At 41.4% G+C, this 24,413-nt stretch overlaps 1 protein-coding gene and 1 long non-coding RNA gene across 2 annotated transcripts in view; one reads left to right on the top strand and one right to left on the bottom strand.

The window, feature by feature from the left end:
* The first annotated feature begins 281 nt into the window (after positions 1-281).
* Positions 282-2,398, top strand: LOC149846733 (F-box protein FBW2-like). The gene is made up of 2 exons (XM_089998125.1): positions 282-858; positions 1,529-2,398. Exons 1-2 carry the CDS (start codon positions 542-544, stop codon positions 2,217-2,219), a joined length of 1,008 nt encoding a protein of 335 aa, XP_089854251.1. The 5' UTR covers positions 282-541; the 3' UTR covers positions 2,220-2,398.
* A 3,486-nt stretch (positions 2,399-5,884) lies between these two features.
* LOC149846732 (uncharacterized) overlaps positions 5,885-24,413 on the bottom strand; it is a 36,971-nt gene continuing 18,442 nt past the window's right edge. The window contains exon 2 of the long non-coding RNA XR_016430552.1: positions 5,885-5,976. This is a non-coding gene — a long non-coding RNA (uncharacterized LOC149846732). The remainder of the gene's footprint in view (positions 5,977-24,413) is intronic.

The raw sequence follows: 24,413 nt of genomic DNA, 5'->3' as shown, positions 1-24,413 counted from the left end.
AAAATCTATTATATCAAACATAATAGATCAATCTCTTGCTTGGTAGGTTGGAACTTTGCATGCTTCCCCACGTTTCGATCCCCCTTCCTTTACCATTGTGTTTTTCTTGTTGGCTCTTATTGAAATTCACCCCTATTTTCGAGGCGGTGAACCGGGTTTTGTTCGGATCTTGTAATATACCCAACAATCTCTTGCTTATTTTCTTCTTCCTTGACCTATCCCTTCCCTTTTTTATATATTCCCCATTCATATCGCCGTCCGTTTCTCGTGTTTGGAGGATACCCATCTTCTCCCCCTCTCTCTCAATATCTGCATCAATTTCTTGAGCTTGGAGGATACCCATACTCTCTGTCTCTCTGGTTATTTCTGTTGAAGCGCAGGATTCAGCCACTGATTAAAGAAAGGAGAGTGAATACCGAGTTGGTGAAGAGTGCAAGAAACCCACCTGCTTATTTTGCTTTCTTTTTTTGTTTTGTTGCTCGCTTTTTCTCCAACTTTTCTTTCTTGGGCATTGATATCTGAGAGAGAGAGAGAGAGAGAGATGGATGGTGGTGGAGAGGTTGCGGAATTACGGTGTTGGGAGGAGCTCCTTCCCGACGCGCTTGGGCTGATCTTCAGCAAGATCCCCCTGCAAGAGGTGCTGACGGTGGTGCCCAGGGTCTGCAGATCGTGGGGGAAGGTGGTTGCTGGCCCCTACTGCTGGCAAGAGATCGATATCGAGGAGTGGTGCACGCACTGCAAGCCTGACCAGATGCGCCGGATGCTCCAATTGCTCCTCTCCAGGAGCTCAGGCTCGCTCCGGAAGCTCTCCGTTTACGCCCTCCCGGACGACGACGTCCTCGCGTTGATTGCAGACCAGTGAGTTCTCCCTTTCTTCATCTCTTTCTCTTCTCTGTTTCTTTTTACCCTTTTGATGGCTCTGCTCTGCGCCATCTTTATTTAGCACTTACCGATTCATTTGGGGTTTCGTGAAGTGGATTTCCTTCTCTTCTGGTCATGTAAATTCCTTCAAATTCTTTCTCTTTTGTGTGGTTTTGCTCACTATTTGCCATATTGGGTTCTTCAAGGTTCAGTATTTTGCTTGCTTTTAGCTGCTTTTCTGTGCTTTGTTTGGCAAGGCTGTTGGGATCTCTCTCTCTCTCTCTCTCTCTCTCTCTCTCTCTCTCTCTCTCTCTCTCTCTCTCTCTCTCTCTCTCAATGTGTGTAGGTACTTGCTTTCTTCAGTTTCATCGTTTTCCTGTTTCCGCGGTGCACAGTTTATTTGTGTACATTTTCTTCTATGCATAAAAGTTTCATTTTCTTGAAGATCTTTATTTCTTGTCACTCCCAGTTTTGTATATTGATGCTCGTCTTTTGGCGATATCTTCTTGCCCACCCACTTCTTATTATACATCTTTCCTTATCTAATCCCTTCAGGTTTCTTGATTTGTTGCCTATTTTATGCCTTCGTTCCTTCAATTTCTTCTGTTCCTGTTGTTGCCCATTTCTTCCTTTACAGAGATTGACTTGATTCTGTTAAACTTGCTAGTGCTTCTTCTCTGGAGGACCTGCGAATCACAAATAGCCAATTGAGTGATGCCATTTTCGATCAAGTTTCAGAGAAGTTCCAGAAATTGAGATTCTTGGATGTGAGCTACTGTGGGGGTATAGGAGCTCAAGCCCTAGAGGCCATCGGCATGAACTGCAAATCTCTAGTATCTCTGAAAAGGGCAATGCATCCATTGGGGGTACTGGGTAAGAGATGCCAAGACGATGAAGCCTTAGCAATTGCAAAGGTGATGCCGCAGCTCAAACATTTGGAAATGGCACATGTTCTGCTGACGACTGTGGGTGTTAGAACAATACTCTTGGCATGCCAGGAGCTTGAGTTCCTGGATGTGAGGGGCTGTTGGGATGTGAAACTGGAGGGGCAAGAGTGGCTAGCTAAGAGACAGGAGAAAGGTTTGAAGGTTTTGGGGCCAGAGGTGGTGGATGACTATGATCTGCATTATCTGGAGGATTGCAGTGATGACGAGGACGATGTATGGGGTTCAATTGGGGATGAAGAATATCATCTGGATTGGGACCTCTATGATGATGCAGATGAAATGTTGGAGAATTACGATGGGGGTTCATATGATATTTGGGATGATGATCAAGGGTTTGGTGGTCTCGAGCTGAGGCTCTACGTTGCCTCAGACAATACGGATGATGGGTTTGACTGGCCTTCATCACCATGATCTGTCTGTGATTTTCTTTTATTGTTCCTCTGTTCATGTTTTCAAGCTAATCTTGGCTCAGAATATGTGCATGCTGTATATCTCTGTTCTGATGTTTGTATACGCTACTTTATTGGGAATCTGGTTGATCTTTCTTGTAAGTTATGATTCTTCTTATTTCATTCTTTTTATGCAACAAATGCTTCTCTGGTTCCTTACTCTTAACAAAGATCTTGATGGTATGAATCAGGAACTAACATATTATCAAGCGTGTTTCTTGTTGATTTAATAGGCCTTCATACGAAAATTTCCACAGGATGATCTCTTCAAGAGCTTCAACACGGTCTCTCTTTTTGTTTTTGGGTGCGCCTTCTGAGCTGCAGAGAATGTGAATCTGACTGTTGATCTCAATTCAACTACACTCGGGTTCTCTTCTTATGCCTCCATCGCTTATCTTGCTTGGTTGCTGTTGAATAAGCAGCCATGGCCGGAAAGGATGCTGGCTACTGCAATATATGAACCAGACCTTTCTGGTTCCAGCTGAAACAGTTGCTGAGCTACCATTTCTTCGATCTCAGCTTGAACTCGTAAGCTACATACACCCAACAGAGCCCCACTCTGAAGTTCCTGCTGCAAATGGCATCTGAGTATTAATTTGTACGCTTGCTCCACTAATCCTGAACAACCAAAAAGGTCAACTAAACAACTATAGTGCTCATTATTTAGTATCAATCCACAAACCTCAACCATGGATTTAAACAATTCCCATCCTTATCAAACCAGAGTAGCTGCGTGCAGAGTATTCTGACAAATGTGATACACACTGGCTTCATCTGCCCTCTTCTCACAGCATGAAAGACATCAAGTGATTTCCTTACTCTTGCCATGCTTGCCATATCCATTGGTCATCGCACTCCATGTGATTGTGGTGATCTCAACTGCTTGGTGAAAAGCATCACAAGCATCAAACAAACTTCCACATTTTGCATATATGTTGACAATGGCACGATTGATGGCTGCATCTTGTCCATACCTACTAGAAAAACATGGGCATGGAGCTGTTTGCTAAAATAGATTGAACCGGTCGCTTCAAACACAGCAACACCATCTCCAAGAACATGAGAGCTCCATTTTTTCCATTCCCATATCCTGACATCATGTTGTTGAAAGAACCAGCATCCATCTCAGGCATTAAGTGAAACCAATCTGCACTTCCTGAATCCCCATTTTTCATGTACGTTTCTATAAGACATACCAATATACATATCTAAAGCCCATTGCCTTTTATTAATGTATTTGTTTTCCTGCATCAAGCGATGCACACCTGAAAACTGCAGTAATTCCACCACTACTCGTTCTAAAAAATGGGATGCACACCTAAAAAGTTGTGGAGACATGGTTGTCATCTTTTTTTTTTGGACCTTTTATTTTTTCTTTTTCTTCTTATTCTCTCTTTTCTGTTTTTTTGTTTTCTTTTTCTTTTTTACATTCTTTTTTATGTTCTTCTCTTCTTCCTCCACCTTTTGTCCCTCCACCTTCTCTTTTTTCACCTTTTCCTTTTCTTGTCTCTTTGTCTTTTTCTTTTTTCCTTCTTCCTCTCATCCCCCATTATTTTTTTTTTCTTTCTATTTTATTTTTGTTTTTTACATGCATGCCCATCTTTTCATTCACACACATATATATATATAGTGAGGGAGAGAAATAGATCCGTGCAAAGTGAAATATTCTAAATGAAACATTTAAAATGGGTTTTTCTACTCTTTCAATGTTTTTTCACAGTTTTGACCCCATAAATGTGTAGGGCATGGTCAATTTATGAGGAATCCACACCATGATCATGTGTTTTTTATGAAAATGACATTTGAAGTCTCAAAAATTTACAAATATTTTGAACCGTTGATTTTTTGAACATTATAAAAACCCACCTATATGTCAGAATCGAGCTCTTCAAAAGTTGGTCCTTATAAAATCAAGTGCATAGATCACATCTGTATGGTCGGAATATATATATATATATATATATATATATATATATATATATATATATATATATATATATATATATATATATATATATATATATATATATATATAGAGAGAGAGAGAGAGAGAGAGAGAGAGAGAGAGAGAGAGAATAATGGGTCTGTCTTAAATAAGTTTTTTAGGATTTTTTTTTTATTCTTAAATTCCGACCACAGATGTGATCTATGTACTTGATTTTATAAGGACATTAGAATATGAGAACTAGAAATATGGACATTTTCAACATTTTTTTTTTGTAAATCCAACTATGTAGATGTGCTTGGCATGGTGAATTTGCTAGGAATCGATTGTTGGATCGTGTATTTTCAATGAAAAATATAATTTTTGAATGCTTGAATATTTATGATGATTATGAGTCGTTGATTTTTAAAGCCTTGAAAAATCTTGTTTATGCATCAAAATCGGATGATTCAAGAGGAGGTTCTTATAAAACAAAGCATGTAAATCACATCCTTATGGATTCAAGAGAAAAAAATAAAAAATCCATGAAAATTGTGGTTCACACATTAATTCTCATATTCATACAGGGCAATAAAACCCTCTCCAAAGAAAACCCTCCCAAACCTCTCCAATGAAATTTTTTGGGTGTTTTTTTCAAATGAACGGATGTATTCATCATGATTGATTTACTATAAATCGGCACTTGGATCATGGATTTTGGATAGAAAAATGGTATTTGGGGCTACAAAAATTTATAAAAATTACACGATTTTAAAACTTATAAAAACCTACCCATACATCAAAATCAAATGCTTCAAAACTTATTCTTATAAAAACAAGCATGATCACATCTGTGCAGCCAAAATTTTGAAAAAATACCAAAAATCCAATAAAACATCCATTGAGAAAGCTTTTAGGAAAGAGGAATATCAAGAATTGACCAAAAAGATGGAAATTGTAGAGGATTTTATGTTGGTCAGGGGGATTTGAGAACCAACAAGCTTTTTCACATGTGCAGCGAAAAAAGCCTAGCCTTAATGCAAAATCATTCACCCAGGTTGTGCATGCTTAAAGTGAGCTACAAACATGTTCCTGGTGAAAGAATTGCTTGATCCTCCTGCTATCCTGCACAAGCGCCACAATACATTGATTCACCAATCACCATGAAGAAGATATTTACAGTGAGCATTACCTTGCTTAAATTGGTCGTTTGGCCTGTTTAAACTTCACCTTTTATCCAGCAATGTTTCTAGTAAGGACTCAAATTTTACCTGGCTGTGTGTTTTACCAAGATAACCCAAATCCGAGTTAACCCTGAATCAATATTAGTGCAAAAATGACTTCATTGGATGTTTGACTACTAAACCTGAATCCAAATTAGGGCCTGACTAAATCCATATCTTCCTTAGTCTGTGCCTTCAGACCATGATCAAGAGTCATGTTCACAAAATGCGATCTCTGTAAGCATCCAAAAAAGATATTTGATTATCAAAAATTTATAATTGCTCAGCTTGTAACTAAGTGCATAGGCAGCCATCGCAGGTCACTGATTCACTATATTTTTGATAAAATTCACACCCATTTATAAGCTCCAAAATCTAATCCTGCATTAAAGTGGATGATAGTCCCACTTTAAATATTACTGGCTCTCAATTTCTTCAATCACCATGCTATCCTGAATGGAGTTGGGCATGTCCACAGTATTTTTCCGTGTAACAGACTCTCGCCTGCTTTCTTTTAATCTACCAGCCTTTTCAATAGCAAGGATAAGCTCAAGCTGCTTCTGCTGTTGCTCCTGAACAGTGAGCAACAAGGTATGGCAATCAGGCAACATTTAAAGAATCACAAAATAGAAGAACCAATCAGCATAAAAACAAATCCTATTAGAAAGAGCATAAACCTATTTTGCCAATGTCAATTCCAAATAGTTCCTAAATAATGATACTCAGTACATTTCCAGAAGGTTTATTGCAAGGTTGCCAGACTAGGAAGCGGAAGCCGGAAATGATACGGGAAGCGGAAACGAGAAGCGATGCATTTTAAAATGTATAGGAAGCGGAAAGAGAAATAAAAAAAAAAAGCAATATAATTTTTTAATGGGAATCAAAATGGAATGCAAATAAAAACTAAACTAAAAGTGACTATTCTTAAATTTCATGATTTTTTAGTGTAAGAATTAAATTTTTAACAAAATCTAAAAAAGATGACTACCAATTTAGAGAAAGCACATGGAAGTGTGAAGTGTGAGAGAAAACACATAAAAAACATGAAAAGTAGAGTGAAAAAACATATAAAAGGAACAAATGAAGCATATGGAAAGCATAGGAGAAGTGTGGGAGAATCGAGATTCTCATCAAGTTTCGGAAGCTAGGAGTATCGCGCTTCCGAAGAGAGCTTCCAGGAAGCGGGCTTCCCACCTATCTAAGAAGCTTCCGGTAACTCTGGTTTATTGTGCTGCATGAGCGGAAGAACTTGATTCATTCTGGAAGGAGCTACTGCAATCAACACTGAAACCAACAATTAAAAGATGCTGTGTATGTGTGTGGTCCCTGGGATGGGCACCTCTTAAATTTTTACATGTGTACTAGAGCGAGTGTATATGCACATCCATGTTACAGGTTCTGCAATTTATCAAATGTAGAGAACATCTTCGTTGGGGACTCATGATCTAGGGCCCTTGGAGTGTGGAATCAGTACCTAATAGACAAACATCTGAGTGGTTGTTAAGGATGTTATCTGTTAATGGGCATCATCCAAATAACACAGGGATATGTGATCTATATACTGTGATGGATATAAATCTCTTGCATCAAAACATAATAACCACATCAAATCATTTTCAGGTGGAAAATTTCTATGGTTTTTTAGGAAACAAATCAAATTGTGAGGTATCTAAACACTTGAAATTGGACTGGTGATTACTTTTTCATATAACTTTTTTCCTCTGATATGTTGATGAGGTTTCTTTTATATTGTATCTGGACATGCTTCAGGACCTTCTTTTAGAGGCACTCAATCTCCACTAGGAACCCAGGAAGTCCAAGAAGTGACAGCCAGAGATTCAAGACTCCACTGGTATTAGGCCACTATGTAGATAACTAACACACTTAGGAGGTCAGCAAATGGAGACGGTGCTTTAAGAGAATTATCTAGCAGCTAAGGAAATTATTTAACCATGAGTTTGAGAATTTGAAAATCAAATAGAAAGTTAATCACTAGTCTACCGTAATCTAATTGTGTTCCCCTCTGATTGGCTGACTGAAATGGTGCTTTAGGAATGTCATGGAGCAGTCTCCATCACATTTTGGATGGCACCTTGATGCAGAGCAGGAACAGACCAGACCTCTACCGAACTACCCAGGAGCGGCACGGGCTCCCGACACCAATGGGATAGACGATCGGACCCAGGTGATGGATCCGACCTCGAGCACGGCACCACAACTCAAGACGTCCCTCTGCGTACCTATTCCAGGCGAGCGAAGGTCTGAAACATGCAAGCCAGTGGCGACCCATCACATCAGTTAGTGGGCATCTATTTCTTCTCGGGTCCAGTACTAGACCCGAGATCCAGATCCATGGTGCAGCCTACAAATACCTGGCCTTAGGGTTACGTAGGGGGAGGAGGGATTATTCTTTTGGGAGTTGTTTTTTTTTCTTTCTGTCAACATTTGTTTCCTGCTGCAGCCGTTACTTCCTTTTCTCAATTTTTTTTTCTTCATTGCATTTCCTTTTAATAAGTGAATCAACGTAGACTGATTGGCAGAGCGCCTTCATCTGATTTTCTGTTCCGTCATTATTTACCTTTGCCTGTTGGATGTGCCCTGTGAGAGTGCACCTGACGACAGCACCCAAGTGTGACAAGTTTACCGACCTCCGCTGCATCAAAGTGGTATCAAAGCCCAGACCCTTCTCCTTGGTCGGCGACATGACGCAGGAAGCAAGGGACGATCCTGCGAGCGGAAAAGAACGAGAGGGATCGAAGACAATCAACGAGGATCCCATGATGCGCATGATTGATATGATGACGAAGATCCAAGAGAATATGTTGCGCGTAAGCAGGGATATGGCGGGGATGTCAAAACGGTTGGACGGAATGGAAGCCCGGATCGTGGCCCTCGAATCGTCGGTGGAGGCACACGCAAGGACCATGCTGAAAAAGAGTGCTAGATTGGGCGATGACGTCGCTGGTCTCATGGGTGCAATGGCGATCGAGCCAGGCCAACCAAACTCCCACCTACTTGTTGTGCAACCGGATTGCCTTGGGGCGAGCCTGCACAGGGATGCCGGTCGCGCAACCCTCCAACAGACGGTACCATTTCTGAACTCTGTCCCGATAGCCACGATAAATCAGGCTTGTGGCGCTTACCCTCCAGAATAGGAGGTTGTCGAGGGGTCTCCCATCGTTGGCTCGAGTGTGCAGTCTTGGCCTCAAGCCGCAGTAAAGGTTCTGCAGGCCAGAAATGGCCTGCGAGACCCAAACCCGACGTTGGGTCGAGCTGCAGGCACTGCTCCGGTGGCGGGAGATGGGGCTGATTTTCCACCCCCCCCCCCCCCGGAACCCACTCGTGGAGGCTCGATCGTAGCCTGTCAGCGAGCCGAAGGAGGTGGCCCCATATGGACTGGTCTGAACCCGACAAGGTCTGGCCCGGAGCAAGTTGTAGCAGGGCCCAAACCCGGGTCTCGAGGACTGCCCTTTGGGTCCCAGGGAGCGGCTTCGAGCCTTGAACCTCATCACCGAGCCTACCCAGTTGGGACCAGTTCACGGTTTATCCCGAATCTGGCACAACCCAATATTTTTTACCTTAATGCACGATCCAATACCGACCCAGTCTTGCATCGGACCCGGACGGAGCTCCCGTTCTATTTTGAGCCGTGTCAAAACCAGACCCATCATGTTATGGATCAAGGATCGAGTTCCAGCCAGACCTTTATTCCTCACAACTCGATCCATGATCCCACCTATCCAATTCTGGGTCCAACGAATAGTCTAAGTTTAGACCCGATCCAGATCCAATCGGGTGAAACGTCCCATTACTTCCCACACCATACCCAGTACCCATACCAAAACCTGAATCTAACCCACACCACAACCCCATTCCTGGCCCATAACCCTATCCCAAACCCGACCCAATACTTCTACCACAGCCCAACTCCTAATCCAAACCCATCCTACCCCACTCCTACCAACCCTGAACCGGTTATCCGACCAGTCCTTCCCCCGTTCACAGGGCCTCCTTCTCTACCGGTGCCTCAACGACGGCAGCAACTGGCTCCAACCCAAGTTCGGCCAGACTGCGACAGGCTCCAGCAGCACCTATATAGATTCCGTAGGGGCCAACCTGAGAGTCGACCACATGGCAATGGAGTCTGTCAACACCAGCTACCAGCTGATCAGGACCGTGAAGATGATGATGCCACCATGCTCGACGATGAGACGTTCTGGAATGAATACCCTGCAGGAATAGTGGAACATCGTCAGCAGAGGATGCCAGAGCACCCCACTACCTACGGGGTGAAGCTGGACCTTCCGGAGTTTGCATGACGATTTGACGCAGAGCAGTTCTTCGATTGGGCATACATCGTGCAGTTCTTATTTGATTATCACTCAGTGGTCGAGCCACATCGTGTCTCTCTAGCGTTCACTCGATTGAGGGGCCTAGCACAGACATGGTGGGTTGAACTACAACGATCAAAGGAGAGGCAGGGGAAAGAGCATGTGCAGACGTGGGAGGAGATGCAGAGGTTGATGCAAGCCAAGTTTGTACCATCGGACCACGTTGAGAGGGCTTACAAGGAGTACCTGACCCTGCGTCAAGGCACCCGTACCGTGGCGGAGTACACTGCCGAGTTCCACCGCCTATCCCTGCGAGCGCATATTGAGGAGACCGCCCAACAACAGGTCACGAGGTATATCTCTAGTCTTCGTCATGTTATTTCTGACGACTTTAGTTGTGTCATAGTAGAGTCATTAGATCAGGTCAGCAGTTACGCCATGAATGTGGAGGAAAAGCTGAAAAGGAGGCAGGAGTAGAGGGTTTCCCGGAGTGATCAATCCAGTCAACCTAAGTCGAGTTTCCCAACCAAGGGAGCGAGCTCCTCAAGGAAGGAAGACTCAAGGTTCACCCCAAGAGCAGATCCCAATAAACCTGACCAGTTCGGACCAGCCTACCATACTGGATCCAAGTCCAAGCCTATTCAGTCTACCATCTGTTGCTTTAGATGTCAAGAGTTAGGACACGTGGCCTCGAAGTGTCCCACCGTGACCAAGAACGCCCACTTCACCGAACCCGTGGCCAAAACAGAGTCAGCCAACGAGAGTGAGTGAGTCACCTGTTGAGGGGGAAGATGAAGGGGAAGTCGTAGAGTTCGATGGTAACATTGAGAATTTACTATCCACTTGTCATGTCCTAACCTCACCCCGAGAGTCGGCCCCCGTAAAATGGTTGCAAAATAATATCTTTAGAACTAGGTACAATTGTGAGGACCATGTGTGTGATGTCATCATTGACACTGGAGCTTGTGAAAACATGGTTTCTGAAAACGTCGTGTCCACCCTCAATTTGAAAACGGAAAAACTAGCTCAACCGTACAAGATGGCGTGGTTCAAAAGGGAAAATGAAGTTCTCATCACCCAACAATGTCTAGTCAGATTCTAAATGGGAGAGCATTACCACGATGAAGTGTGGTGTGATGTGGCCCCAATGAGTGCATGTCATATTCTTTTAGGACGTCCCTGGCAGTTTGATCGTAAGACTATTCACGATGGCCATTGGAACACATACTCATTTGTTTTCCAAGGGCATAAAGTAATCCTACTTCCTATCAAGGAGAACGGTTTTTCCACTGTAGATAAGCTCGAATGAGTTCCCCAGCTCGCGGGCCTATCCTATCGGACTTTCTTGAGTCACTGCAGGGAGGACGGTTATTGCTATGCCCTGGGGGACAAACCGATTATGAGTACGTCACTGCCCATTCTCGCGAAATCGCGCCCTTGTCGATGAGTTCTGTGATGTCATGCCAGACGACCTTCCCGATGGCCTACCTTCGATGAGGGTGGTGCAGCATGCCATCGATTTTGTTCTCGGGTCGAGTCTACCAAACCTACCTGTGTATCGCATGAACCCGTCAGAGCATGTTGAGTTGTTGAGACAAGTCCAAGAAATACTGCAAAAGGGGTTCATTCGTAAGAGTGTTAGCCCTTGCACAGTATCAGCCCTACTCACTCCTAAGAAAGATGGGTCCATGCGCATGTGTGTTGATAGTAGGGCAATCAACCGCATCACCGTCAAATATCGTTTCCCCACTCCCAGGTTGGATGACATGTTTGATATGCTGGCTTGTGCCTCCATTTTTTCGAAAATCGATTTAAAAAGTGGGTACCACCAAATCCGTATCCGGGAAGGGGATGAGTGAAAAACGGCCTTCAAGACACGTGATGGATTGTACGAGTGGTTAGTCATGCCCTTTGGGTTGTCGAATGCTCCAAGTACTTTCATGAACATGATGACCCAAGTGTTGCGTCCTTGTATCGGACGATTTGTCATTGATTATTTTAACGATATCTTGGTTTACAGTTCCTCTTTGTCTGATCATTTGCGTCAAGTCCTAGGAATTTTGAGGAAAGAGAAACTCTATGCGAATGCCAAAAAGTGTGAGTTTGTGACGTCAAGCGTAGTGTTCCTGGGTTTTATAGAGTCGTCTGATGGAGTGAAGGCCGATCCCGCCAAAGTTCGAGCGATTGTAGAATGGCCTACCCTGCGGACTATAGGGGAGATCCGTAGTTTCCATGGGTTGGCCACCTTCTATCGTCGTTTTGTTAAGAATTTTAGCACCCTCATGGCCCCTATCACGGAATGTCTAAAGGGTGCTAGCTTACATTGGACCTCGACGGTGGGCAAAGCTTTCACGATCATCAAAGAGAAAATGACTAGTGCCCCCGTTCTAGCACTTCCTGATTTTAGCTCGGTTTTTTGAAGTTGAATGCGACGCCTCTAAAGTGGGCATTGGCGTCGTCCTGAGTCAGAACCGCAGGCCTATTGCCTTCTTTAGTGAAAAGCTGACTTAGGCAAAACGCCAGTACTCTACTTATGATGTTGAATTTTATGTCGTCGTACAAGCCCTTTATTACTGGAGGCACTATCTTATTTACAAAGAGTTCGTCTTGTACACGGATCATGAGGCCTTAAAATACTTAAACAGTCAAAAGAAATTGAGTGTGAGGCACGTTGCAAGAATACACTTTTACGATTCGTCATCAATCGGGTACTCTCAACAAGGTAGCTGATGCACTCAACAGGTAGAATAGTCTTTTAATGACTATGTCCGTGCAAGTGATTGGGTTTGAGCAATGCAAGGAGTTGTACCAGACGGACCCTGATTTTCAGCAAGTTTGGGAAGGATGTCTCTCCTCCACCAGCACGGCAGACCCACGGTTCACTATACATCATGGTTACCTCTTTCGAGGTATAAAGTTATGTGTGTCGGCATTCTTCTTAGGCTACAGTTGATCTCTGAGTTACATGAAGGGGGACTAGCTGGGCATTTTGGAGATGATAAGACGTTTGCGTTGTTAGATGAACGCTACTTTTGGCCCAAAATGCGTAAAGATATTGTCAAGTTTGTCCAATGTTGTTGAGTATGTCAAGTTTCCAAGGGTCGTCGTCAAAATAGTGGTCTCTACACATCGTTACCCATCCCTGAGCGCCCGTGTGAGCACGTCTCTATGGACTTCATCATGGGCCTTCTCAAGACCTCCCGATGATCTGACTCGATATTAGTTGTGGTTGACCAGTTTTTCAAAATGGTGTCTCATGTAAGGGAACCACTGACGCCTCTCTAGTAGCCTCGTACTACTTCAAGGACGTGGCACGTTTCCATGGGTTGCCTCACTCAATCATATCAGATCGTGACACGTGATTCTTGAGTCATTTTCGAAAATCATTGTGGGCCTTATTGAAGATCAAGCTCCAGTTCAGTGGTGCATACCACCCGCAAACAGATAGCCAGAGGTTGTGAACCACACCTTAGGAAACCTACTGAGGAGCCTCGTGGGAGAGAATGTCAAAACGTGGGACCTAGTCTTGCCACAAGCCAAGTTTGCCTACAATAATTCCATCAACCGGTCCACAGGCAAATCCCCTTTTCAAGTGGTCTATGGGCGTTCACCGACACATGTAGTAGATCTAGCACCCGTGACTAGCCTCCAAGACCCAGCCCCAGATGCTTTTGATGTTGTAGAGTATATGTGTGATATTCACCGGCAGATGCGAGCCAAACTCGTTGAAAACTATGAAGCTTACAAAGCTTTTGTGGACCAAGGTCGTCGTGATGTCCAATTTCAAGTAGGTCAGTTAGTATGGGCCTACCTACGTCCTGAGCGTTTCCCAGTTGGTACTTATGGTAAGTTGAGCCCCAAGAAACATGACCCTTTCAAGATCCTTCGGCGATTGGATCTGAATGCCTACTTCCTTGATTTGCCCGAAGCTTGGCGCATTTCCCCTATCTTCAATGTGTCTGATCTATATGCATATTGTGGTGACAATAAGTCGTCAGAGGCGACTTCTTCCCAACTAGGGGAGAATGATGCAGAGCAAAAACAGGCCGGACCTCTACCGAACTACCCAGGAGTGGCACGGACTCCCGACACCAATGGGATAGACGATCGGACCCAGGTGATGGATCCGACTTCGAGCACGGCACCACAACTCAAGGACGTCCCTTTGCGTACCTATTCCAGGCGAACGAAGGTCTGAAACATGCAAGCCAGCGTCGACCCAACACATCAGTCAGTGGGCGTCTATTTCTTCTCGGGTCCAGTACTAGACCCGAGATCCAGATCCATGGTGCAGCCTAAAAATACCCGGCCTTAGGGTTACGTAGGGGGAGGAGGGATTATTCTTTTGGGAGTTGTTTTTTTCTTCTTTCTGTCAACATTTTTTTCCTGCTGCAGCCGTTACTTCCTTTTCTCAATTTTTTTTTCTTCATTGTATTTCCTTTTAATAAGTGAATCAACGTAGACTGATTGGCAGAGCGCCTTCATCTGATTTTCTGTTCCGTCATTATTTACCTCTGCCTGTTGGACGTGCCTTGTGAGAGTGCACCTGACGACAGCACCCAAGTGTGACAAGTTTACCGACCTCTGTTGCATCACACCTCCTTCACATTGATTGTCAAACACTCCAATAAACAATCTATAGGTCATTCAGGCTTACAACCTAAGTTAGGTAAATATGCAGACAAGTACTTGGGCTTGCTTAAGGTGGCCAAAGGAGCATTGTCCAGTAGCTAGGAAAATGGTTTAGTCAATCAATATAAAGAAGTTGACAACTCAATTCCATGTTACAAGTTTGTTCTCATGGAAGCCAAAATCACTCAATCAATGTGTGATTTTGGGTGAATTATTAGTAGTAGGTATTCAGATAAGGAGAACTGAGACCATCCCCAAGAGATGAGCAAGTGGAGATGGTGGTCTAGAAGTGTTCTTTACTTCACATTTTTTTAAATCTAAAGACTACCTGTTTAATATTCATTTCAGGCATGTTTGGGTGACATGGAAGCAGGGGGTTTCCGCGGAAACACACAAAGCACAAAGCATTTCTGCAGGCCCCACTGTGGCTACACAAACACTAACCTCTCTTTCCCCTCAGAAAGAGAGGGTTGTTTTCAACGTGACCCCCCCCCCCTTTTCCGCGGAAAGCTTTCCCGTTTGGTGGGGGAGGGGGGCAATTTTGTTTCAACAGAAGAAGACTCCGCAAAAAACCTTGAGGGGAGTCTTCTTCCGCTGCACACAAACACCCCGTTTCAGGACATGATACAACTCTCAAGGCATCTTGCATGCATCCCTTATTGTCTTCACATGCAGTACCTAGATGTTTGCATTATAATAACAGAGATTTGTCTCCATCTTCAACTTCCTCTTGTTTGTTTCCTATTATGTTGGAATCTTTCCTGTAATGTTATCACTAATTTCAAAATTATACACTCCTATGGATTTCCTTTGTACCCAAAATTGCAAGAAGCAAAATCAACTTCTCCTCCCTCTCCGCCCCAATCCCCCCCAATCCCCATCTTTTTATGAATAAAACTCTAAGCTAGTAGCTTTTTCTACATCTAACATTGTCATGCTTGAAAAGCATTATCTGATATTCTCACCCATTTTGCTTCTCACTCCTACTCTATAATGTCTATACTAGTATGATGTTGCTAGAAAAATTGGTTTGGTGAGCAGACGAAGTTTCAGGAGAGCATCAATAACCAATAAGTTTTTCCACTTCTTCTCTCACAAACTCTCATTGACATCAACACATGAATGAAAAGGTGTTAATGGATGTCTAGTTCATACCTATCTTCTACTTTTGTAAGGGTAATGAACCTTTGTATCATTCTTGTACTCTAATTTTGTTGAGAATATGCTGACCACTGAAAATTTTTAAGTGGGCTTTAGTGTACACTACAATTAATAGGGTACCAATGTAATTTGGAATAACTAAATGCTGATAAACTTGCATATTTTATCTGCTAAAGTTGGTGTTTCTCTGGTAGATCTTATACAGATCATTTGCATCAAAGGTCTTTCAGGGTGATTTGTAATTTCAGGGCGAGAAATACCTTTGATACAAATTTCAGGGTGATTTGTAATTTCATTGTGGGGTCAAATTATCAATAGGATAGAGGACAAATTATTGATAGGAGGGAAAACACCCACACTGTCTCTTAGCATATATGGCACTCACCAAATCCGGAAGTTCCCACCATTCACGGATCTCCTTAACGTCATTTACCTTTGTGAGTTGTATGTACATTTGGTATATTGTGTGTACATTTGATACTTTTCTATTCTTATCTTTTGCTATTCTGAAGAAAACTGTACACGTTGTTTCCTCTATTTAAACATGTAATCAACGTGTGATTAATAAGAAAATACAGATAAGGATTTTCACCGTCTCTTGATCCCATTCCTCTGTTACTATTCTCACATGGTATCAAAGCACAATCTCTCACATATCATAATTGCATGTTTGATCTAACCTTCTGAACATTCTGTTCGCTAGACATCACCCCTATCGACTTGTTCAGCCCTCGGCTCAGACTGAGTACTGCAGCACCGTCTACCGCCACCCGCAGGGAACCACGACTGGTTATTGTCATTGATCTGTTGCAGCCCACCCATTTTCAACTTCTACACTCTCTGCAGGTTTGTGTTTCCTCTGCATTGTGTCACTGCAGAATCGCGTTTATGCAATCTGTCTGAGTGCTGATCGGAACTAGCTATCGCTAGTGAAGCACATCTGTGCTTATTATCCATCGTTGCATCCTCGCATCCCTGTAGGTCATACTCAGAACAATGTCTCAATCTCAGACTTCACAAACAACCGTTTTTTCACTGGAAGAATCAAATCCTTACTATATCCATCATTCGGATAATCCTGGGATGTCATTAGTTTCTCAGCATCTCACTGGTGACAATTTTACCATGTGAGAAAGAGCCATGTGTATGGCGTTGAGCGCAAAGAATAAGATGGCATTTGTCGATGGGACACTACCCAAACCAAACGCCACAGCCCATACCATTGTTGCATAGACTCGATGCAACGACATGGTCTTATCCTGGATCCTAAACTCTCTTCACAGAGATCTAGCATCCACGGTCATTTATTCCAACTGCGCAGCCGAGGTGTGAAAGGAACTTCGAGAAAGATTTTCCCAGCCCAATGCACTTTGAATATATCAAATCCAATATGACATCATCAATTTGAAACAAAATCATAGCTCTATTGTTGTTTATTTTACCAAGTTGAAAGGAATGTAGGATGAACTAGAACTCTAGTTCAACTTACCAACGTGTTCATGTGGGGCCTTGAAAGCCATCTAAGAGATTCGAGATCGTGAACATCTTATCCAACTGCTAATGGGCCTCAATGAAAGCTACAACTCCATTCGAAACCAAATGCTGCTAATAGACCCACTGCCAAGCGTTACTCGGGCATATGCATTACTCATCCAAAAAGAGAGGCAACGAGATCTAAGAACAGCACAACCATCCGAACCCATTGTTGCAGTCATTGCTCAGTCATTTTAGAGATGATACAAAAATGAGAAACAGACGACCACACCCCAAGTGTGAACACTGCGGAAAAATGGGACACACAAAGGCATGATGCTTTCATCTTCATGGGTTCCCACCTCACCAAAATGAAGGGTCCTCTAATGCCAAGAATGATGCTTGGACGCATGCCAATGCAGCAACTTATTCTGAGCAAAATGCTAACCAAGCCATCCCTCAATTCACACAAGACCAATATTGTAAGTTACTTGTTGTTATACAACAAGGAAACATGACACCACAAGCAAATCTCGCAGATAATACCCTTATTGCATCTACTTATCCTTTTTTTAAGAACATTTGGATTCTGGATACAGGAGTGACCGAACATATCACTCGTTCGTTGTCATTCTTATCTTTTTCAAAAACAATATCGAATAGCCCTCCCATCAATCTTCCCAACGGATCTTCAGCATGTGTTTCCCACATTGGAGATGTGTACCTTACCCCCAACATCATGCTCAAGAATGTTCTTTGTGTCCCTTCCTTTCATTACAATCTCATTTCCATCCACAAGTTGCTTCAAGATATGAAATGTCACGTCTTATTTAAGCATGACTCTTGTGTTTTGCAGGACCCTCACTCGATGTGGATGATTGGAGTGGGTAAGTTGCATAACGGACTTTACATCCTTGAGATGAATGGCAAGTTTGATAGATTCGCTTTAACCACCAATTTGTCTTCTCATTTGTGGCATCACCGTCTTGGTCATATATCAAATTCAAGACTTGATATTTTAATAAAATGTTTCATGATTCATGCTTCCCTTATCAATGAAAATTGTGACATTTGTCATATGGCCAAACAGACATGCTTGCCATTTTCAAATAGTAATATCTCCACTTCGGCTCCTTTTCAAATCATTCATTGTGACATATGGAAAAGTTATCAAACTTCCTCATTAACATAAGTTCATTTTTTTCTTACCATCGTAGATGATTATACTCGTTGCACTTGGGTTTTTCTCATGCGTCATAAATCTGAGACTTGTGGCTTGCTAAAAACTTTCATAAATATGGTATATAATCAATTTGAGGCTAAAATTTTTAAGATACGGTCTGACAATGGCCTGAAATTCTTTTCTAAAGAAATCACCAATTACTTGGATCAAAAGGGCATCGTACGACAACATAGCTGCGTGGCCACACCCCAACAAAATGGGGTAGTGAAACGCAAACACCATGATCTGTTAAATGTCGCTCGTGCCCTCAGATTTCAAGGAAACTTGCCTCTAAAATTTTGGAGGAATGTGTTTTAACCGTTGCTTAATAAATAGACTTCCCTCTAAGCCTTTATCGGGAAAAATTCCATATGAAGTTTTACACAATAAGCCACCTAATTATATGCATTTAAGAGTTTTCGGTTGCCTATGTTATGCTCATAATATCAGATATGAGCATAAATTTGACAAAAAAGCTAGAAAATGCATTTTTATTGGTTATCCATATGGACAATTTGGGTATAAAGTTTATGATTTAGAAACTCATGAAGTTTTCACAAGCCGTGATGTTCAATTCTATGAAAATGATTTTCCCTTCACATATAAAACTCCCAATAATGAGCCGGAGTTGGCACTTCCCCTACCTGTTCATGACACTTGTGACAACTCGATCCCCCCACTCGTGCCAACCCAAGAATTACCCGACACTTCATTGTCTGACGTCCAGGAGGCATCTATTTTCGACCCAAATGACCTTGGTCTTCACATATATGCCAGGATCCGGTCCCAACCACCTCATCTCAAGGAGTATTTATGTTATGCCGCAAGTCCCATCCTCCAATCTGATGCAAATGAGATAAAGCCTTAAAACACGTCATCCCCTTTCCACCTTCCTTAGTTATGAGTCCTTTTCTAGCCCATACGGTGTTTTCCTTGCAGCTATCACTCATAATCTAGAACCCAAAACATATGCTTAAGCCATAAAACAACCTCATTGGAAAGATGTTATACGGGCTGCGATCAAGGCATTAGAAGATAACCACACTTGTTCATTGGTGTCTCTCCCAGCAGGAAAGCAGCCCATTGATTGCAGATGAGTATACAAGGTCAAACATAAATCTGATGGCAGCATTGAACGGTACAAGGCCCCCCTTGTGGCAAAGGGGTACACCCAAATCGAAGGTCTTAACTATAATGAAACCTTCGCTCCTGTCATTAAAGTAGCCATCGTTCGGTGTTTACTTGCCCTTGCCACCACCAAGAACTAGCATATATATCAAGTCGACGTCAACAACGCCTTTCTACATGGTGACTTAAATGAGAAAGTTTATATGGATTTGCCACCAGATTTTTCTTGACAAGGGGAGAACCTAGTATGCCGCCTCACCAAATCTATATATGGGCTGAAGCAATCCTCTAGAAATTGGTTTTCAAAATTAACCTCTTACTTGATGGGAGAAGGTTTCCACCAATCAAATAAAAAGGAGTGTGTACACACGATTGGGTTTGGATCTTATCCAAACCCAATCTGAGTTCATCCAACTAGCACTCTAATTATCACATGTTCATTAAAGTCACTAATGGCATTTTGTAATTTACATTTTTTGTATGATGGGTATTTTCGTACCCTAGTAATTGTAACAACATGTATTTAACGTGAAGCCTAATACCACAGTCGAGGATTCATTTTGGGGAAAATCCTGCAGCTTTCTCTTCTCTCTCTCTCCCATTCGACTGCTCTTGTGTATGAAACAGGGAACCATGATTTCTATCATGGTATCAGAGCTACAGATCCAAGCTTAAGGATCTTATTCCTTCATCCGGTAAAGTCTCTTCTCACTCACTTGCCTTTGAATCATCTCTCCTACTTGTTTCTCTGATATTTCTGTTTTCATTGTTTGCTGAACAACCTTCTTTCATTAGCCTACCTGTTTCTTTCTCTACATATTTCTGTATCACTTTATCCTACATATTTCACTTCATCATATTTGCCTTTGAATCATCCGGCATATTTTTGTCTCCCTTTTGACTTGTCACTGCACGTGATCTTATATGTTAACAGCACGAATACTCACTCAAGATCAGATTCACATCATTTGATCTTTGCGTGAATAGGGTCACGTTAAATATTTTTTCTTTTACAAGTTGACTGCATATCAGATTCAGATCTTGCTGTCCTGATTAACTAATATTACATTAGTTGATCTTTCTCTATGTTCTTCTTTGTTTCACACTGTCTGTTTCTATCCCAGAGTTATAAATCCATATTCCCTCATATTCTGAAATTACACACGTTAATTTTAAAGTAATGTGTCTCTTTGATCAAACTCTAATTCAGAACAGTTTCTTGGTAAATAGTTTTGGTTTTCCACCTCAGTTTTATCATTCAAAAAGGCTTGCAGCAGAATTTCTGATATTAAGTTTCTGTTCTGATTTTCATTAGATCTCAACTGCAATTGGATCCTTGTCGTAAAGTCATTTTCTTAATTCTTATCTCTTCTTATATTTTTTGTTTCGATAGAATATGGACTCATTTCCTCACTCTCATTCTGGTCTTTCCTCAAACTTTCTTAGTCAACTCGTGTCTGAGAAACTCAACAATTCCAATTTTCTAACTTGGAAGCGACAAATCATTCCATTCATAAGAAGTCAGGACCTTTCTGGACATCTGGATGGCTCTGTTCCTGTTCCTCCAGAGTTCGTATCACAAGAAGCAAAGAATGGTGAGGGAGATCCTTCTATTACCTATGTCAGAAATCCAGAATATGTATCCTGGATGAAGCGAGATCAGGCGCTGGTTGCCTACATCACTTCTACATTATCACAGGAAGTGCTTGTGGCAATTCCAGATGACTGCTCTGCAATGCAATTATGGCATCGATTGGTTCAGACATATTCTCAAGTTTCTCAGGCCAAAATATTATTTTTGAAGAAAGAATTTCAAATGTTAAGAAAGGACTCCATGACCATCATGGAGTACTTGAACAAAATAAAGACCATCACAGATCAGCTGGCCATCGTGGGATGTGCAGTTAGTGACAAAGATATGGTGCAACAGACTTTGAGTGGGCTGGGATCGGATTATCATATGATGGTTACTTCCTTATTGTGTTTGCCAGAGTTACCTGCTTTTGAAGATCTTCGTGCCAAACTTTTGTAGTATGAGATGACCCTAAAGGAATTTTCTGAAGATACTCATTCTCAAGGAGGAGCACACACTGTTCTTGCCACACGAGTTGCATATGGGCGAGGACGTGGTAGATATGATTTTCGAGATAGAGGGAGTCAAGAAAGAAATGGACAAGGAAGTCGTGGAATATTACCTACACCTAATATTCATCCCAGTGGGCAAAGGAAAAGACCAATACCGACTTGTTTTCTATGCAATAAAAGGGGACATATCAAAGCAAATTGTTGGTTCAATCCTCAAAATAAAGGTAAACGGTCAGAGACAAGCAAGGGGCCAGATAAATTGAAGAACATGAAATTCCACTAGAGGGGGGTGAATAGTGAAATACGATTCAGATCGATAAAATAAAAAATAAGGCAATAAGGCACAACACAATTAACACAGGATTTATACTGGTTCGGTCAAAACCCTGACCTACATCCAGTCCCCAAGCAAACCACTTGAGCTTTCCACTATAACATCTGAGTCACCGGATAAATAGTACAACACCTTCTTCCTCAGAGGTCTTCTTCTCTCAACAGAGAAGGGGCACACCCTCTTCCACAGAGGTCTTTTTCTCTCAACAGAGAAGGACAACACCCTCTTTCACAGAGGTCTTCTTCTCTCAACAGAGAAGGGCAACACCCTCTTTCACAGAGGTCTTATTCTCTCAACAGAGAAGGGCAACACCCTCTTTCTCAGAGGTCCACTTCTTTCAACAAAGAAGGAAAACAGTGAATAACAGAAAGTTACAATACTCCCTATAGAACCTTCAGAAAGATATGAATGCACGAATGAAGGATTCTGAGAATGTTCTGTTCTTTTCACTCAGAAGATACTCTTTGTCAAAGAGCTATTCTTGACTTTTTCTCTTTCTTTTCCTTTTCTTTTCTCTTTCTTTTTCTAGGCTCTCTTTCAAATATTGACTAGGAATTTTTCTCGTTGTAAGCTCACTTGTCTATTCCATTCGTGGTTTGAATAGTTCATTTGAGTGTGTTTTTATAGCTTTAAAAAAGTAGTCGTTACCTTTTTGAAATCGTAGTCTTTTTGAGATGTGAAATGTCATGTCATTTCAAAAACCAAATTCGTAGATGTTTGAAAAAGTCTTCTTTCCATAAAAGTAAAATATGGGGTACAATAGTCCTTGTAATATTTTAGGTATTATATATTTTATGTAAAAAAGTCTATTTCTTACAATAGTACATTGAACGTTGGATTGTAGGCTATCATATAGTTTTGTCTTTATTCTAATTAATGATTTGAGGTACATAAGTACTTCTTTACTTTAAATGAGTGTAAGTACAATAAATACTTTGAGATATTTATTTGTACATAGTCATATCAAGAGTTTTCTTTATGTTGTGTTTTTCAAAGTCTACAGAGAGAATGAAGACTTTAAGCAAGTCAACATTCTTGAGAAGGATATTAACAAAGATTTCTTACAGGAGGTATTTAATGCTATACAAAGAGAATAATGACTTCAAGTAAGTCGACATTCTATGGGTTTGTAAAAAGGTAACTAGAGTCTTTTCAAAACATATTATATTTGTATTTAATGTTTATACAAAGAGAATGATGACTTCAAGCAAGTCGACATTCTATGGGTTTGTAAAAAAGTAACTAAAGTCTTTTCAACATATATTATATATGTATTTCTTTGTGTAGCCGATTTCCATGTTTTGTCTTTTTCCTACATATTTGAAATCATTTCTTTTTAAGTTGTCTTATACATGATAGAAGGTACAATTATTGCTTTTTGAAATCATGAGCTAATATATCATGTCAAAATACCTTTTCCATAAAGGTTTGTAAGAAGGTACAATTATTGGTTTTCAAAAAAGGTGTTTTTTTGAAACTATCGTATACTTTTGTGAAATAGCTTTTATGAATGAGTATGTAATATGCAATATGCATGCTTCTGAAGGTTCTGTTACATATGACTCTAAAGAAGAAAAAAAATCTTCAACTTGAGGTAGCCGATCTCTTTAGATGGTCTTTAGAAATGCATGGCTCAACAAGCTTTTTCTTCAAAGAGTATGATTGCACCATAGTTGTACTTGAACAGGAGGTCTCCATCCTTTTTTAGTGAGATATCCTTGCATCAAATACTCGTTAGATATATGGCAAAACATATCAAGTCATAATATAACATTTTTCAAAAAGACATATTATCATATTATATAAAATCAAATACGACAGTGTATCATATTATGTGACATCAAAATAGAGTTTCTCAACATTCTACCCCTTTTTTATGATGACAAAATATGCTCTCCCTGTCAAAAAGACATTATGCATAGAAATAATAATATCATAAAAATATTGAAAAATGTCAAAGAGAGTATTTTTCTCCAATAATGGAGACAGGTTTTTCTCCCCCTTTGTCATGGACAAAAAGGAAGGGATCAGAGTAAGCAGAGTTATTACAGACCAAAAAAGTAAAGTTATTACAAACCAAAATAATGTAAAGTTATTACAATCCAAAAAAAAGTTTATTTTGATCCGGAGGAAGGGTGAAACTTTCGGAGTAATGCATCTTGGCCGAGTTGTAGTGAAGCTTGATTCTTCAGAAGGAGATCGTGGGTGTTCTGGACATTGACAAGAGCTGAGAAGATGTCAAGGTCAGAAGTTGCTGCTTGATCTGCTTCTTGAGGGCCTTCGTCGTCAGAGTTTAGGTGAGAGGACTCTTCTTCATGGAGAGAGGAGTCATCAAATAGATTGTTTGAGTAGTAGACGACATCTGTTGCAAGAGGAATCTGGAAGAATTCAAGAATGAGTGTGATGAAATATCCGAAGGGAAGAGACTTAAAGGAACGAAAGTTGATCATGTTGTGGAAGATGACACTGGACCAGTTGATGGGAAAGGCAGAGAAGATGGCATAAAGAAGAAGGGAGACTTCATTTGCAATAAATCCCCTAGAAGGCGGCTTGGGGACAATATTGGAGTAAAGAATTTTGGACAATAATAGAGCATGAGGTTTGAGATTGCTCTCATGCTATGGAAAGTGAGTGGAGCGAGTG

The sequence above is a fragment of the Nuphar pumila genome, chromosome 2 (genome assembly GCF_984573655.1).
Source record: "Nuphar pumila chromosome 2, dmNupPumi1.hap1.1, whole genome shotgun sequence".
NCBI lineage: Eukaryota > Viridiplantae > Streptophyta > Magnoliopsida > Nymphaeales > Nymphaeaceae > Nuphar > Nuphar pumila.
The sequence above is the reverse complement of the archived record's forward strand: the minus strand, read 5'-3'. Positions and strand labels throughout refer to the sequence as shown.

Coding starts and splice junctions, on each gene's coding strand:
- LOC149846733 (XM_089998125.1), top strand. CDS start 542: ATGGATGGTGGTGGAGAGGTTGCGGAATTACGGTGTTGGGAGGAGCTC. Junction 859..1,528: donor CTCGCGTTGATTGCAGACCA/GTGAGTTCTCCC, acceptor TAAACTTGCTAG/TGCTTCTTCTCTGGAGGACC.